General features: G+C 50.1%; 1 protein-coding gene across 2 annotated transcripts in view; it reads right to left on the bottom strand.

The window, feature by feature from the left end:
• RGN (regucalcin) overlaps nucleotides 1-19037 on the bottom strand; it is a 33618-nt gene that overhangs the window by 3550 nt on the left and 11031 nt on the right. For both annotated transcript variants that reach the window (XM_032976917.2, XM_032976918.2), the window contains 5 exons: nucleotides 10652-10737; nucleotides 9075-9242; nucleotides 6450-6635; nucleotides 3253-3483; nucleotides 366-497 (listed from right to left, as the gene is read on the bottom strand). In XM_032976917.2, the coding sequence (XP_032832808.1) occupies nucleotides 366-497; nucleotides 3253-3483; nucleotides 6450-6635; nucleotides 9075-9237 (712 nt within the window). In that variant the 5' untranslated portion in view covers nucleotides 9238-9242; nucleotides 10652-10737. The remainder of the gene's footprint in view (nucleotides 1-365; nucleotides 498-3252; nucleotides 3484-6449; nucleotides 6636-9074; nucleotides 9243-10651; nucleotides 10738-19037) is intronic.

The raw sequence follows: 19037 nt of genomic DNA, 5'->3' as shown, positions 1-19037 counted from the left end.
TGGTGACGTCCATGATGCTGGTGACGTCCATGATGCTGGCGACGTCGATGATGCTGATGACGTCGATGATGCTGATAACTTCATGCTGGTGATGGCGTCAATACTGGTGATGACGATAATGCTGGTGATGACGATGATGCTGATGATGACGTCAATACTGGTGACGACGATAATGCTGGTGATGACGATGATGCTGATGATGTCAATGCCGATGACGTCGATGCTGCTGGCGACGTCGATGATGCTGGTGACGCGGATGCTGCTGATAACGTCATGCTGGTGATGACGTCAATACTGGTGATGACGATGATGCTGGTGACGTCGATGCTGCTGATGATCACGATCGTGACACCGACGCCGCTGACCGGTTTCTGGATCGATGCGAATGACGCGGCCCCCGTTGTAGCAGGCCACCCAGAGCCGGCCCTCCGCGTCCAGGCACTGCCCATCGGGGATCGCCTCATCCGGCTCAAAGCGGTACACCACCCTGCGGTCCGCTGGGACACACACACACACAGCGGTACACCACCCTGCAGACTGCTGGGACACACACACACACAGCGGTACACCACCCTGCGGTCCGCTGGGACACACACACACACAGCGGTACACCACCCTGCAGTCAGCTGTGACACACACACATACACACAGCGGTACACCACCCTGCAGTCCGCTGGGACACACACACATACACACAGCGGTACACCACCCTGCAGTCCGCTGGGACACACACACACACAGCGGTACACCACCCTGCAGTCCGCTGTGACACACACACAGCGGTACACCACCCTGCAGTCCGCTGTGACACACACACACACAGCGGGACACCACCCTACAGTCCGCTGTGACACACACACACACACAGCAGTACACCACCCTGCAGTCTGCTGTGACACATACACACAAAGCGGTACACCACCCTGCAGTCCGCTGTGACACACACACACAGCGGGACACCACCCTACAGTCCGCTGTGACACACACACACAGTGGTACACCACCATGCAGACTGCTGTGACACACACACACACAGCGGTACACCACCCTACAGTCCGCTGTGACACACACACAGCGGTACACCACCCTGCGGTCCGCTGTGACACACACACACACAGCGGTACACCACCCTGCAGTCTGCTGTGACACACACACACAGCGGTACACCACCCTGCGGTTCGCTAGGGCGCACACACAAAACAAAGATCCCCCATATAGCCTAAAACTGTGTGCCTTACAATTTTTGTGCTGCGCGTTGAGATGCAATTCGCAGAAACGGCGCTGCATAATAATGCTGAATTGCTCATTACGATGAAACCATAATTATTGACCTCCCACTGATTACAATCAGTGAGAGGTCCCTCATTCTCGCCTGCTGCCCCTAGAGTGTGGGACGGCATTCCCCCCGCCTTCCGTGCTGTTCCGCTCCCTGCCCCCGTTCCAGTTCAGGCTCAAGACCTTTCACCGTCTCCTCTGCCTATGACTCCGAGGTTCTCGCACGATTTAAACAAGCGCGCCCCCCCCCCCCCCCCCACTGTTCCTGCTCAGCGTCTTGATGCTGAGCGGTCGCAGGTCCACTTTGCATCGGGCGGTGCTGTACACGCGCGCACAGACGGACATCGTCTTAGCGACGACGTGTGGAGACGAGAGGTAGGGCGGAGTGAGTGGAGTGAGTTGCTGCGTTTGGTGGGGGGGCGGTGGTGTAGCGGTTGAGCGCTACGAACCCGGCGGCCCGAGTTAGATTTCCGCTCACGGCCAACACCGGTGACGATTATCTGAACTGGTCCTGGACCTCCCCTAGGTCGACTCAGCCACAAATGAGTACCTGGTGCGGTCTATAAACATCGCCACTGGGGAGACAAAGGTGGTCGGGCGTGGCGCTGGCCACGCACCCCCTCGTGTGCCGTGCCGGCCTTCATAGGTGCTCGCTAACAGCACTTGCCCCTACAGTCTGTTAAGGCTACACTGGGGATCTTTGTCTTTGGTGTTCAGTCAGAGCGTGGCTGAGTGAAGCAGGAGGCAGACGGAGGCCCTAAGCTGGAAGTGAAACGGAGCAACGTTCCTGCACGTAATGATGGACACAGCGGTACCGATTGGCAGATCAAAGCATGATCCCCATCCGGCCAATCAGAGCGTCCCCAGATGAATGGGAGGACAGACAGACAGACAGACAAGACGAGACACCGCAGACGATAAATAATGGGCGCAGCAATAAGGAGGGCATTGACTTCCTAATAACAAAACGTGCACACACGCTTCTGGTGTTTTACGGACAGGACTGGATGGGAGAGAGACCGACAAAGACGAAGAGGAAGGAGGCCAAATCCCGCGTGGAAATTAATGGGCGGCGGGAGGACTCCGAGGCCCGTCACCCCCCACCCGTTCCGCGTAGCGCCACGAACCGGCGCCTGCGGGTAGCAGCGGGTCGGCCATGAAAAGGATCTACGGAGCACGCCCCCCCCGGCTCGCAAAAAAAAAAACCAAGTAGATTAACGGCTCCCCTTTTGAGTTGTTCTCCACGAGCAGAAAAAGGACATTCTGGGGCAGCCCCCGCCTGCCGCCCCCCCCACCCCCCGCTCACCCACCGACCCCCCCCCCCCCCCCCGGGGTGCCGGCATCGATTACCGTGGGCCCACGGAGATCAAGGACGCCTCGCTGGTGTGGGAGAGTCTCACAAAAGGGGGCCTCGAACGTCGTGGCGAGCCAACGGACGGACGAATGGACGAAGGAATGGAGGATTTTGGCGCTTGCATCTGCACCGAGCGCTTTGGATTTTTTTGTTTATTTATTTTGTCTTTCATTTGTCGTTCTTTCTTTTCTTTCTTTCTTTCACTTAATGTCCTTTTGTGGAACTGTGCGACAGCTCATTGAGACGCAAAAAACCCTCTTAGCAATTGAGATCCCGAGGAGTAGAAGAGGAGACTCCGGGTGTCCGCCACTCGGCGTGTGGCTACGTACGCTGCGAAAGACGTTCAGCATACATCCAGTACACTCATACCACGTGATGAGCCGCTTCGCTGAGCTATCATTTGTGACGGCCGGGTCGCTTCCGAAAAAGAGCCACATAGCTCAGTGGGGCCTCACCTGGTAAAATTACAATTGAGTAAATTATTTAAATTGTTTTTAGGCCAGCGGCATCGCGGTTTTGGCTCCGGCAATTCGGCCTCCCGAGTTACCGGGGGGGGCACACGCGGGGGGCAGGGGGGGGGCACACACGGGGGAGGGGGGCACGCAGGGGGGGGGGAGACTCACAGAGGGTGCCGGTGGTGACGTCGTACTTGAAGGCGAACAGGCTGTAGGCGAGGCTGTCAATGTAGAAGAAGGTGGCGTTGTCGAGCGACCAGTCGAGGCCATTGGAGATGTCGACGTCGCGGAAGTGGCGCGTGGCGGTGGCGGCGCTGCCGTCGCTGCCCGCGTCCAGGCTGTAGAGCGAGCCCTGCTTCCGCTCCAGCACGGCCGGTGCTGTCTCGTTGCCCATGGTGCCTTTGCGGGGAGGCGGGTGAGGGGGGAAGAAGAGAGATGCCCGGGGTGATAAAGTCAAAATCAAGGTGCAGCCCTGCAAGACGTTAACCACCTCGCCTGGTATGCAGGAGGTCGTGGATTCAGCCCCGTCCCTGACGACGCCTGCTGTATATTTGGAGTCTGCGTGTCTCTCTCTCTCATCATCATCAAGGTGGCTAGGAGATGTTAACTACCTCGCCTGGTATACAGGAGGTCGTGGGTTCGATCCCGACCCTGACGATGCTTGCTGTATAGCTCGGTGGGCCTTACCTGGTAAAATAAAAAAAATAGTTTAGTTTTAATTGTTTCCTCACGTCACTGCTGGTGGACATGCCTCCACTAAAGGGACCTCCCCCTTAGCAGGTTACTTTGGCCTACTCTTCCACGCTGGCCAGACATCTTGGAAGAGCCAAGTGTATATATATATACATAACACAGTTGTCGGCATAGCACGGGAGGCGCCGGTCGGCCACCGCTGCTCGAGAGGGGAACGTCTGGCCAATGCTTTCCACGCCAGACAGAATTCTTGGAAGACATGTGGGGTGTTTACCCACACTTTATCCCACCACACGCGGACCCTGCCGATTCACTTTGACTTTAACGTACCCATTTTTCCCGCACCTCTCATTAGCACGGATGGCTATGTACGGTGCGAAATGGTACAAGTTCAACATACAAAGAGAGACAAAGATCCCCCGTATAGCCTCAACAGACTGTTGGGGCAAGTGCTGTTCGCGAGCACCTATGAAGGCCGGCACGGCACATGAGGGGCTGGGTAGCCAACACAACGCCCGGCCGCCTTTGTCTCCCTAATGATGATGTTTACACACCGCACCAGGTACTTATTTGAGGCTGAGTCGACCTAGGGCAGGCCCAGAACGGGTTCAGATAATCGTCACTGGTGTCGGCCTTGAGCGGGAATCGAACCCAGTTCTCCAGCTTCGTAGCGCAGCACGCTAAACGCTACACTACCGCTCCCCATACATACAACATACATACATACAACATACATACAACATACAGGGACTCCTCTATTTATGAACATTCGCCTTACGAACTTTCAGAGATAGGAACAAACCTGTCCGTATGTCCAGTTGCAGCCGTTCGGACCGACAGTCGTAAGTTCAACCGCCGCGCAATAGATGGCGGTGGTGGCATCTACATCTGCAGAACGTGAAGAGTCAGTGGCATCCAAGTCTACCGGAGATTATACAAGTTTTAAAGCCACTCCCTGCGTTGAGTGTACATGGCCGTACAACACACGTTTGGAATCGACAGGAGTAAAGTTGACCTCGCGAACAAATCGACTTACGAACAGACCTCTGGAACCCGACTCGTTCGTAAGTAGAGGAGTCCCCGGACATACAACATACATACAAGATACAAAATACGGAGAGCCCTTCACAAGCTCCTAGCATCCCTAGGCAGGGGGCAATGTAATTCCGCACGTTGAACTTCGTTCTCACCGTTACGCAGCCCAAACGAGCTAATCGGAGGTGCGTGTGGCTCTCTGGGTTCCTAGTTGTGTGACACAGTCTTCTTTCCGTGATGTATCCCAGTTTAATATTGCAGAGGTGGTGACCGTAGTTGGACCTTACACATGTACATACTATCAGAATTTGTTTGCACGTTCACCACATGTACTGCGTGTGGTTAATGCAGACTTGATTCCTTGCAAAAGCTATCCATTTGGTGTTAATAACCTACATATATAAAAGGGAAATTTGTGAATATGTGTGTCTGTCCAAAATGTTTAGCGTACTTCCCGACATGCAACAAACTTGACATTTGCCATGTGGGGGGGGAGGGGGGGTGCAATAATGGATATATTTTGCACGGCAAGTGAGCTGTGACGTCACATCTGTCATGTCACCCGCGCATGCGGCAGCGTCACGCAGTGTGCCTGCTGACGTCACGCAGTGTGCCTGCTGACGTCACGCAGTGTGCCTGCTGACGTCACGCAGTGTGCCTGCTGACGTCACGCAGTGTGCCTGCTGACGTCACGCAGTGTGCCTGCTGACGTCACACAGAGTGTTCAGTTCATTTATTTGGTCTAGCCCTGTGAGCCATTCGGCTCTTGAATCGGGTACAACCGCAACAAACAAAAAACATGAACAAGGAAACATCTTAAAGTGACTACGAGCAACAGAAAAATCCAGGAAAAAACAGCAAAGCCTTCCAGAAAAAGCACCGCGTATCAATGCTGTGTGCAAACATCCCAACAATAACAACCATAAGACAATTTAGATTACAGTTACCAGTCTAACTCTGTGTACTACAACAAACAAATATGGCTAAACCAGAACCTTTTCGAAATCACCAAAATAAAGCTCTAAAAACAATGTAACAGTGATCACAGGAACTGTGTGCCTGCTGACGTCACGCATCCCCTCCCCCACCCTCCGCGTAGGCCGTGTATTAATCCAAGACAAGAATCCAAGTCTCGGGCGAAGCCGGGTAGTTAAAGCTAGTAAATCATAATACAACGTGTTTTTTTTCTGATAAAATAAGAATAGGTTTTACTCTTTCTGGCAACAAAACAGGAGTTGTGTTCGAAATAACAAAGCGATACCTTTTGCAAGGCATTAACCACACATGCTGCGATCATTAATAATGTCGGCATTGTCACTGATACTGATTGGCCTACACCAGAGACAGCAGCCTTCTTTATGGCCTCGTCTCACCAGTGTCAGACCAGAGAACGCCAAAGGGCGTGTTGGAACACCTTAACACCTCCTGTTCTATCGCCAGAAAGGGTAAAACCTATGTTCTTATTTTTCCATCATTCTTGAAACTGGCAAAAATCGGTCCCATAGATTACGTTTTATTTTAATTTTATTAGCTTTGATGACAACGACGGTGATGTGACGACAATGGAAGGCGTTGGTGGCGACGATGGCGATTCAACTCGGGGGGGGGGGGGGGGTGCGAGCGGCCCCGCTTCTCACCGGCAAAGAAGCGCCCCGCCGGGTCCACCTTGCCGTCGTTGAAGCGGTTGTTGGGGCGGTCCTTGTCGACGGCTGCCACCGGGGTGAAGCGCCGCTCGTCCCAGTCCAGCAGGCCGAACGTGGTGCCGCACGCCACCGCGTAGCCCGCCCGGCCACGCCGCGGCACCGCGCACCCCACCGTCCCGTCTTCGACGCGACGGCGGTCGGAGCGAGCGGCGGCGGCGGCGGCACGAGAAGCGTCAGCCCAAGAAGCGTCAAACAGCAACGGTGTGCGTATACAACCCGTGTGCGCGTCTGCGTGCCTCTGCGCATCCCGTGCCGGCCTTCACAAGTGCTCGCTAAGAGCACTTGCCCCGAGGTTACACGGGGGATCTTTGTCTTTGTAGGTGACTGAGAGCACACCGAGCGGTAGCCTCTCGTCTTCCAGTGCTCATGGAGCTGTCGGTCTACAGGAGACCCCTCTACATTACCCACAGTGCCCTGTGGTGATGTCATTGTCTCTACAGGAGACCCCTCTACATTACCCACAGTGCCCTGTGGTGATGTCATTGTCTCTACAGGAGACCCCTCTACATTACCCACAGTGCCCTGTGGTGATGTCATTGTTTCTACAGGAGACCCCTCTACATTACCCACAGTGCTCTGTGGTGATGTCATTGTCTCTACAGGAGACCCCTCTACATTACCCACAGTGCCCTGTGGTGATGTCATTGTCTCTACAGGAGACCCCTCTATATTACCCACAGTGCCCTGTGGTGATGTCATTGTCTCTACAGGAGACCCCTCTACATTACCCACAGTGCCCTGTGGTGATGTCATTGTCTCTACAGGAGACTCCTCTACATTACCCACAGTGCCCTGTGGTGACGTCATTGTCTCTACAGGAGACCCCTCTGCATTACCCACAGTGCCCTGTGGTGATGTCATTGTCTCTACAGGAGACTCCTCTACATTACCCACAGTGCCCTGTGGTGATGTCATTGTCTCTACAGGAGACCCCTCTATATTACCCAGTGCCCTGTGGTGATGTCATTGTCTCTACAGGAGACCCCTCTACATTACCCACAGTGCCCTGTGGTGATGTCATTGTCTCTACAGGAGACTCCTCTACATTACCCACAGTGCCCTGTGGTGACGTCATTGTCTCTACAGGAGACCCCTCTGCATTACCCACAGTGCCCTGTGGTGATGTCATTGTCTCTACAGGAGACTCCTCTACATTACCCACAGTGCCCTGTGGTGATGTCATTGTCACTATAGGAGACTCTACATTACCCACAGTACCCTGTGGTGATGTCATTGTCACCACAGGAGACCCCTCTACATTACCCACAATGCCCTGTGGTGATGTCATTGTCTCTACAGGAGACTCCTCTGCATTACCCATAGTGCCCTGTGGTGATGTGATTGTCTCTACAGGAGACTCCTCTACATTACCCACAGTGCCCTGTGGTGATGTCATTGTCACTATAGGAGACTCTACATTACCCACAGTACCCTGTGGTGATGTCATTGTCACCACAGGAGACCCCTCTACATTACCCACAATGCCCTGTGGTGATGTCATTGTCTCTACAGGAGACTCCTCTGCATTACCCATAGTGCCCTGTGGTGATGTGATTGTCTCTACAGGAGACTCCTCTACATTACCCACAGTGCCCTGTGGTGATGTCATTGTCACTACAGGAGACTCCTCTGCATTACCCACAGTGCCCTGTGGTGATGTCATTGTCTCTACAGGAGACTCCTCTACATTACCCACAGTGCCCTGTGGTGATGTCATTGTCACTACAGGAGACTCCTCTACATTACCCACAGTGCCCTGTGGTGATGTCATTGTCTCTACAGGAGACTCCTCTGCATTACCCACAGTACCCTGTGGTGATGTCATTGTCACCACAGGAGACCCCTCTACATTACCCACAATGCCCTGTGGTGATGTCATTGTCTCTACAGGAGACTCCTCTGCATTACCCATAGTGCCCTGTGGTGATGTGATTGTCTCTACAGGAGACTCCTCTACATTACCCACAGTGCCCTGTGGTGATGTCATTGTCACTACAGGAGACTCCTCTGCATTACCCACAGTGCCCTGTGGTGATGTCATTGTCTCTACAGGAGACTCCTCTACATTACCCACAGTGCCCTGTGGTCATGTCATTGTCACTACAGGAGACTCCTCTACATTACCCACAGTGCCCTGTGGTGATGTCATTGTCTCTACAGGAGACTCCTCTGCATTACCCACAGTGCCCTGTGGTGATGTCATTGTGTCTACAGGAGACTCGTCTTCCTTTGGCGATGCTGAGAATAGCCATAGTGTTACCTGTGAGTTGGAGCATCTCTTATTGTAAGCGAACACATAGAGTCATGCGTGTGTACACGAATCAGCATGCGTGTGCGCGTGTACAAATACAGGTGTATGGGTACGTGCGTAAACATGTACATACGGGCGTGTGTGCGTGTGTGCGTGTCTGCACAGATGCACAGACGTACAGGCACGTGCGTAAACGGACAGGCGTGCATACGCGTATACATACGCTTGCGTGCATACACGTACAGGCGTGCGTGCATGCGGGGTGCGTGCGTTCGCGTGTGCGATGGAGCGGGCGCTCGGCCGCGTACCCAGGTGCACCTTCTCCACGGTGCCCGTGTGCGGGTGCCACCTGCACACGTCCTGCGCCAGCACGTCCACGTAGAGCAGCGTGCCCGCCGCGCCCTCCCACACGGGGCCCTCACCCACGCGGCACGCCTCGCCCACTACGCTCTGCACCTGCACCCCCGACATGCCGCCTGGGCACCGCACGCCACGGGGTTACCTTGCATCAATACATGAGCTTTAAAATACGCTGCATGCACACGGTTGGTGAGTGAGGAGGGGACTACGCACACACGGTTGGTGAGTGAGGAGGTAACTCCGCACACACGGTTGGTGAGTGAGGAGGTGACACCACACACACGGTTGGTGAGTGAGGAGGTGACTCCGCACACACGGTTGGTGAGTGAAGAGGGGACTACGCACACACGGTTGGTGAGTGAAGAGGAGACTCCGCACACACGGTTGGTGAGTGAAGAGGTGACGCTGCACACATGGTTGGTGAGTGAGGAGGGGACGCTGCACACACGGTTGGTGAGTGAAGAGGTGACGCTGCACACACGGTTGGTGAGTGAAGAGGTGACTCCGCACACACGGTTGGTGAGTGAGGAGGTGACTCTGCACACACGGTTGGTGAGTGAGGAGGTGACGCTGCACACAAAGGTTGGTGAGTGAAGAGGTGACGCTGCACACAAAGGTTGGTGAGTGAAGAGGTGACGCTGCACACAAAGGTTGGTGAGTGAAGAGGTGACTACGCACACACGGTTGGTGAGTGAAGAGGTGACGCCACACATGGTTGGTGAGTGAAGAGGTGACACCACACACACGGTTGGTGAGTGAAGAGGTGACTCCACACACACGGTTGGTGAGTGAAGAGGTGACGCTGTACACACGGTTGGTGAGTGAGGAGGTGACGCCGCACACATGGTTGGTGAGTGAAGAGGTGACGCCACACACACGGTTGGTGAGTGAGGAGGTGACACCACACACATGGTTGGTGAGTGAAGAGGTGACTCCGCACACGGTTGGTGAGTGAGGAGGTGACACCACACACGGTTGGTGAGTGAGGAGGTAACACCACACACACGGTTGGTGAGTGAGGTGACACCACACACACGGTTGGTGAGTGAAGAGGTGACGCCGCACACACGGTTGGTGGGTGAAGAGGTGACGCCACACACGGTTGGTGAGTGAAGAGGTGACACCACACACGGTTGGTGAGTGAGAAGGTGATGCTACACACACGGTTGGTGAGTGAAGAGGTAACACCACACACACGGTTCGTGAGTGAAGAGGTGACACCACACACACGGTTGGTGAGTGAAGAGGTGACGCCACACACGGTTGGTGAGTGAGGAGGTGACGCCGCACACACGGTTGGTGAGTGAGGAGGTGACTCCACACACGGTTGGTGAGTGAAGAGGTGACACCACACACACGGTTGGTGAGTGAAGAGGAGACTCCACACACACGGTTGGTGAGTGAAGAGGTGACGCTGCATCCCCGACACGTTCGCGGTGCAGCTGCACCTCCTGCACACTCAAGAGCCACACCACCGTTGGCCACGTAGGACAATTAAAGTGAACGAGTGTATTTTTGGTCTCACCTTTGTCAATAACGAGCGCGAGTCAGCAACCCAGGACGCCCGGTGGTGGTCTTGCGACTCAAACCCAAGGTAGTTTTCAGCAGAATCTGGGGAGAGAGAAAAAAACGTGAACCACTTTATACTGGATTCTCTCTTCCCATTATTAATTAAGTTAATTATTACATTAATCATTACCCTGCACGCTATTAAATCACCAGTGTCAACCTTTCACCCCCATGGAAATGTGCTCGCACGCGGGTGGGGCGGGGGTGCCGCTGGAGTTACGGACGCTCCAGTGACGAACACTCAAGAAGTCCGCTCAGTTGACCCACATAGTTCATATTTACAGGGGGGGGGGCACTGGAGTTATGGACGCTCCAGTGACGAACACTCAAGAAGTCCGCTCAGTTGACCCACATAGTTCATATTTAGAGGGGGGCCCCGCTGGAGTTCTGGATGTGCCAGTGACGAACACTCAAGACGATCGCTCAGTTGACCCGCGTAGTCCATACGGAGAGGGGTGCCGCTAGAGTTACGGATGCACCAGTGACGAACACTCAGGACGGTCGCTCCTTTGACTCGCATAGTCCATACGGAGCGGGGGACCCCGCTGGAGTGATGGATGCGCCAGTGACGACGATGCAGACTTGAAGCCGTGCAAGAGGTATCCATTTGGTGTTTGAATATCTTAACACCTCCTGTTTTATTGCCAGATAGGGTGAAACCGATTCTTATTTTTTCATCATTTTGGATACTGACAATAAGATCCCATGGATATAACTGCTCGAGCCGAGCTATAAAAGCTCTGATACTTGCATTGTCTTTGTACTGTTCGCGTTTTGGCATTCTCTGGTCTAACACTGGTGGTGAGACTAGGCCCTGAAGAAGGCCGCTGTCGCTGGTGGAGACCAATCAGCCTCAAAGACAATGCAGACGTGATTATTCATTATCAGAGCACGTTTGTTTGCATGTTTGTGCGTGTGGTTAATGCAGACATGAAGCCGTGCAAAAGGTATCCATTTGGTGTTGGAATATCTTAACACCTCCTGATGTATGTCCAGAACGGGTAATAATGAAGCTTTTCTTCACCGTTTCATTAAGTACCGTACAGGTAATACGTGGAACATAAGAGGAGTTCTGGGTTCTTTCGGTAAAGTCACGTAGAATGGAGATAAAATTATAAAAAATAATAATAACAATAAAATTCTCATGACGTTTCGGCCACAACACAAGTAGCCTTCCTCAGGTGAAGAAACAGGACTGTCCGGAAGATAGCACTTGAGTGAACACTGCCAAGTTTGACGGCGTCTTTTAAGCTGTGTGGGAGGAACAGAGCGCCTTGACAAAGGAGTTTACATATAAATTAGCATGTAACTGGGGGATTAGCATGATGTTGGTGTGAAAGATTAGCACCACGGAGAGCGACGAGCTTTGTTCAGACGGACGAGTCCATCTGTGTACGGAACGGAGGAGGGGGGAGAGGAGTTTACATATCAACAGTAAATTAGCATGTAACAGGAGGATTAGCATGATGTTAGTATGAGGGATAAACACCACGGAGAGCGACGAGGAAGAGGAGGAAACAGCCACGGTGCGTTGCTCTGTCCTGTGTTGCGTTATAACTGCTATAAACTGGACTACTATACATTACAATATTATACCTTCCAATCTAAACTACATTGTATAATATCGTATCTATGGACAAACCCCACCCTTGAATTATACAATGCGTTACTATACACTACCCTATACTTTAGACTATAAAATATTAGACTTGTAGTATTACAATATGTATCATTCTAAACCTACTGTATACCACACTGCTGTATATTCACCATACAATTACGGTACTATATATTGCCTTATGAATTATGTTAAACATTACACTGGCATACTATTTATTATTATACAAAATGCTATAAACTATACATGCTAATTTATATGTAAACTCCTTTGTCAAGGCGCTCTGTTCCTCCCACACAGCTTAAAATATGCTGTCAAACTTGGCAGGGTTCACTCAAGCGCTGTCTTCCGGACAGTCCTGTTCCTTCACCTGAGGAAGGCTACTTGTGTTGTGGCCGAAACATCGTGAGAATTTTATTCTGTTATTATTTTATTATTTTATCTCCATTCTACGTGACTTTGTCGAAAGAACCCAAAAGATGAATCCCTGCAGTCACGAAAGCTTTAAATCGAAATATAAGAGGAGTTCTTAAACCACCTGGCACTGGCACTTAACCGGTCTGTCTCAACCTCTCAGGGATGGTGACCCCCCACCCCACTGGCTCCACAGCTCACCAAGGCCACAACCCGCAGAGAGGTCAAAAGTCCACGCCCTCCAGTCAACACGGTGGATTTAAGGCACGTGTTGGGGATATCATTGTGTCAGCAACGCAAGGGTTTAATGTTGCGTATCGGTGTGCTTTGTGTTAGAAAGTTATGCGTTTCATGTTGTGTATCGGTGTGTTTTGTGTTAGTAAGGCATGCGTTTCATGTTGTGTATCGGTGTGTTTTGTGTTAGTAAGGCATGCGTTTCATGTTGCGAACTTATGTTTTGTGTTGTGTATTGATGTGTTGGTAAGGCATGTGTTTCATGTTGTGTATCGGTGTGTTTTGTGTTAGTAAGGCATGCGTTTCATGTTGCGAACTCATGTTTTGTGTTGTGTATTGATGTGTTGGTAAGGCATGTGTTTCATGTTGTGTATCGGTGTGTTTTGTGTTCGTAAAGCAAGCATTTCATGTTGTCTATCGGTGTGTTTTGTATGTGGAAGGCATGTGTTTCATGTTGTGTATTGGTGTTTTTTGTGTTCGTAAAGCAAGTGTTTCATGTTGTGTATCGGTGTGTTTTGTGTTAGTAAGGCATGCGTTTCATGTTGTGTATCGGTGTGTTTTGTATTAGTAAGGCATGCGTTTCATGTTGCATACTCATGTTTTGTGTTGTGTATTGATGTGTTGGTAAGGCATGTGTTTCATGTTGTGTATCGGTGTGTTTTGAAAGAAGAAGGCATGTGTTTCATGTTGTGTATCGGTGTGTTTTGTGTTCGTAAAGCATGTGTTTCATGTTGTGTATCGGTGTGTTTTGTGTTCGTAAGGCAAGCGTTTCATGTTGTGTATCGGTGTGTTTTGTATGTGGAAGGCATGTGTTTCATGCTGTGTATTGGTGTGTTTTGTGTTCGTAAAGCAAGTGTTTCATGTTGTGTATCGGTGTGTTTTGTATGTGGAAGGCAAGCATTTCATGTTGTGTATTGGTGTGTTTTTATGAGGAAGGCATGTATTTCATGTTGTGTATTGGCGTTTTGTGTTAGACACGCTCACATTTCACGTCGTGTGTCCGGTGATTTTTTGCGCCGAAATGTGACGTCAATATTCCCGGCACAACATCAAAACCCTGTGCCACCCACGAAAGGCTTTCCAACTGCTGCTCTAAACCAATCACCAATGAACAGATGACTGCACGAGGGTGTAAACGACGACGACGACGATTAAAAAAAGTGCCAAGGAGTGCTGGCTTTTGGAGTGGCAGTCACAAGTTCGGAGTCTGGCAAGGAGATCGCCTCTTTCCGCCCCTGTGCCATTCGGGCGTAATTTAAAGTTCCAAGTCGGGCAAAACCGATCATCGGACTGCGATCATTAAACGGGACGAGTTAATGGAAAGCTCGTTTTACCTTTGCATTCTGTTTTTTTTTTTGTGGCAGCCCACTCACGTGAGAAAATAAAAATAAAACCCCCACGGGAAAATGTGAAAGTGCCGACTCGGCGTGCCGAAAGTCAACTGAACACCATTCGTCCGTCGGGTTTTTCTTCGCGGGGAGAGCAACGGGCCGAGCGTCCGCAAACGGCGCCGCGAGATCCGTGCCGGACGATTACGGTGAAGGGACGCGTCGTGAAATCAATAGCCCGGCGGCGAGTGTCGGATTGCATCGAGCCATTCGTGCTCATCCGGACGAGTAGGGGGCCCCCGCCCCCCCCCACACCCACGTCGTACGTGTCTCGGCGGGGGGGGGAGGGGGGGGTGTGGTGGTCGTTTGACCATACTTCACCACGACGTTCGGGCGTGCGTTGGCGAAAGCGGGCGGCGCAGAAGTAGGAGCAGCATTGAATCCAATGGCGGAGCCAGGATTTTCAGTTAGGGAGGGCAACCCCTCCAGCAATGAAAAATTATAGAGGAGTTGTCAGTAAGTAAGGACTTGTCCCTTGATTTTTATTCAACGCGTGTGCCGCGATGGCGCAGCCATCGATCGAGGGTCGAATTTGAACCGCGTTGTGTGATCGGCAAGTCGTGTGCTGTATACGCAACTGCGCACAATTCTGAGTCACTTATAACTGCTTTGCCGTTACTTATTGCCAATTATGAACTCAGACTATTGTCCTATCATCTCATAGAGTCCCTGGCATGTAATCATATGCTACACAGTGACATTGGGGGTCGCAAAATACCGATGTATTACTAATAAACCCCAACGATCCCATCGAAATTAGGGATTTCGATCGGATCATTGGGAAGGCACGTGTCACCCCCCCCCCCACTGGCTCCGCCAGTGATTGAATCGACAGCATTGAGATGCACTTAGCTTGCACTGCTCTCCGCTGCCCACCATGCATCGTATCGCTACGTATAGCGCCTGCTATGGATAGCCGTCGCTCATCCAGGCACTCTGCAAAGCTCATGAAAACTCGGGACAAGGCTTGGGCATGTGCTCAGAAAAGTAATTTGGTCAATGGCTGGCTAGAATGCAGCATTTTAAGGAATATATGCGTAAAAAAAATACGGCATGCAAAAAATGCCTACTTTTCCTCCACTCTCCTGGAATCACATGGAAATGCCAAGATTTTCTGGAAAACAATCAAATGTATCGAAAAGGCATCCAAAACAGACAATCTGCCCATTGAGCTTAACCGAAATGGGGAATATTTTTCAGATCCCAAAAAAATAGTTGACAATTTTAACCTTCATTTTTCTGAAGCTGGTAATCGTTTTGATAATGTATTGGGAGTCACCCCTGCTCATGCAAATTCCTACACCCCAGTCCAAACATTAAACGAATTTAGTTTCCAGCCAATCCACGAAAGTAATGTTCTGAAACAACTGTCCTACCTCAAAGGGTCCTGCTCTACCAGAGCAGATAGTTTTCCCGTCTTTGCTCTACTAACTGTTGGTCACCTAATATACAAACCTATAGCCTATATTTTTAACCTGTCCATCAAAGAAGCATTAGTTCCTCTAAAATGGAAACATTCCTATGTCCATCCTCTTCACAAAGGGGGCCCTAAAGATGATCCGAATAACTACCGACCTATCTCAATTTTGTCGCCGTTGATGAAATTTTTTGAAAAATTATTGACCTACCAAATTAGCAGTTTCCTGTCCACCAACAATCTACTACACCACATCTGCTGCATTAGACTCTCTGAATCACATTTACAGTAGCCTTGATAATAAGCAGTACTGTGCCTGTCTTTTTCTAGACCTGTCCAAATCTTTTGATACAGTAGACCACAACACCCTGCTTAGTAAACTAAGCTGCCTCGGTTTTTCCAAAAACACAGTAAAATGGTAAAAAAATTACCTCTCTTCTCGCACCCAAACTGTATTCACAGATGGTTGGAGGTCAAACAGTGTTAAGATAACAAAAGGGGTTCCACAGGGTTCCATCCTCGGCCCCCTTTTGTTCTCTCTTTATGTCAATGTCTTGGGCACTGACCTGGTTCATTCCAGGGTAAATCTTTTGCAGATAACACGATACTGATTACTGCTGGCCGCTCTCCGGATGACGTGATTGCTAAGCTTCAGGGTGATTTCAACAAACTACAACATCAGCTAGTTGCTCTTAAACTAGTCCTGAATACCTCCAAAACCAAGGTGATATGCTTCTCACCAGGACTAAAGCAGGAAGTTATTTTTCCCCAATTACATTCCTTAAATAATTAGCAAATAGAGCAAGTCAAGATCTATAAGTATCTTGGGGTCATCCTGGATTCAAAACTGAATTTTGAAGATCACATTGATTATATTGGTAAAAAGACAAAAATGAAAATTGGTTTTCTGTATCGACACAATCACTGCTTCCCCCCAATGTTCCGTTTGGAATTGATAAAAGCTACCATACTGCCTCTACTTAACTACTGTGACATCGTGTATAAATCAGCCCCAAGTACTGTACTGAAGAAGCTTGATTCCATCTATCACTCGGCCTTAAGATTTACATTGAACTGCCCATATAGGACTCACCACTGTGACCTCTACATTGGGTCAAATTTAACATCTCTTAATGTTCGACGGCTTGTGCACCAGATCTTATTTATTCACGATGTACTTACAAAAAAATCCGCAGACTACCTGCTGGATCTCCTCTCTGTTTCAAAGAACAAATTTGACCTCAGGTCTTCGCTCATTTACCAGCTTCACATCAATAGCAAAGGGCCTTTGCTATTGATGCCCCCAGGGTCTGGAATGTTATTGCCAATAAACTGAAAATTGAATCGCTACCAATGAGATCTTCTCTCAAAACTGCTCTAGAGGAGTTGTACACCCCTAGGAGTTGTACACCCCTAGGAGTTGTACACCCCTAGGAGTTGTACACCCCTAGGAGTTGTACACCCCTAGGAGTTGTACACCCCTAGGAGTTGTACACCCCTAGCTGCCACTGCTATTCATTGGCGTAAAATAAATACAAATTTTCGCTCCGAATGATGCTGCAAAGTATTATCTGTATTTTGATTTAGCGTGCTGATCTTAAAGGTGCATTGAAAAATTTGATACTCCGACTGATGCTTCTGTTGTTGTGGAGTAACTCATGCAGCCAGCTATGGCTCTAGGATTTGGTGGTACATGTTATTTATGTAGTTTATTGTAAAAATTCGGTCAAGGTCCCTATGATCACTGTTACGTTGCAATTATGGCTTTATTTTTTGGTGATTTCGAAAACGTTTTTTAGTTTGGACATGTTTGTTTTGTTGTAGTACGGAGTTAGACTGATGGCCTTAATCTAAGTTTTCTTGTGGTTGTTGTTGTTGTTTGACTTGCATCCCACTGGGATTTTTTGCACACAGCGTTGGTGTACGGTGCTTTTTTCAGGAATATTTTGCTGTTTTTTTTCATGGATTTTCTGTTTGCACCGTCACACAAAGTCACTTTAAGATGTTTTTTCTTGTTCGTGTTTTTGTTTTTTTGTTTGTTGTGGTTGCACCCGATTCAAGAGCCGAATGGCTCACAGGGCTATACCAAAATAAATAAACTGAAACTGCAGGCTCCTCCGTGCATTCCGGGTGAACGTGTTCCGAGGCTCCCTTGGATTTATACTGAGTTAAATGAAAATTTGTGGGAAGAGAGGACATTTAATGTATCCAAGATGGACCAATATATGTTGAACTTCTTTCACACTGCACATAGCCAACCGTGCAAATCGGAGGTGTGAGAAAGGGCAACAAGCCAGACACAAAAAGCAGTCGTAAGAAATAGGTTTGTCAATCGAGATGATGATCTAAAAGTGCGCAGCTCCAGTGGCTTCCTAATATCGGAAGGGAGAGCGTTCCAGACGGCCGCAGAAGCGCATCTGAAAGTGCCGCGCGATGATGCGGTGACCACCGTCTTTGTTCCATGGCCAGCCGGAAGCCGCTGCTGCTGCGAGGATGACGACCGGAGTTCACAACATCAGCGAGGTGGTATTGTGGTTCATTTGTGGCAATGGCTTTGTGTGTAACGAGTGCGAGTGCATCATGTAGAATAACTTAACTTAGGGTATTTTGTGAAAACCGGCCACAAGTTACACACATGCTCCAGAGGAAATGAAAGTAATTTCAATGGCTACCGCCATGGTTGAACAAAGGACAATGACTCTTAAGCTGTGAGAACAAACAGCTTGGCCCAGAGCCAGATTCTGATATCTTGGGAGGCCCGAGCATCTCGGGTCTTGTTCCAGCCTGGCACAGAAAATAATCTCAGCCTGGTACAGAAAATAATCTCAGCCTGGCACAGAAAATAATCTCAGCCTGGCACAGAAAATAATCTCAGCCTGGCACAGAAAATAGTCTCAGCCTGGCACAGAAAATAATCTCAGCCTGGCGCAGAAAATAGTCTCAGCCTGGCACAGAAAATAGTCTCCGCCTGGCACAGAAAATAGTCTCTGCCTGGCACAGAAAATAATCTCAGCCTGGCACAGAAAATAATCTCCGCCTGGCACAGAAAATAGTCTCTGCCTGGCACAGAAAATAATCTCCGCCTGGCACAAAAAATAGTCTTAGCCTGGGACAGAAAATAGTCTCAGCCTGGCACAGAAAATAATCTCAGCCTGGCACAGAAAATAATCTCAGCCTGGCACAGAAAATAATCTCAGCCTGGCACAGAAAATAGTCTCAGCCTGGCACAGAAAATAATCTCAGCCTGGCACAGAAAATAGTCTCAGCCTGG

The sequence above is a fragment of the Petromyzon marinus genome, chromosome 61 (assembly GCF_048934315.1).
Source record: "Petromyzon marinus isolate PM22_M1 ecotype Great Lakes invasive population chromosome 61, UKy_Petmar_22M1.pri1.0, whole genome shotgun sequence".
In the NCBI taxonomy this organism is placed as follows: Eukaryota; Metazoa; Chordata; class Hyperoartia; order Petromyzontiformes; family Petromyzontidae; genus Petromyzon; species Petromyzon marinus.
Note: the sequence above shows the minus strand (reverse complement) of the source record. Positions and strands in the feature narration are given on the sequence as shown.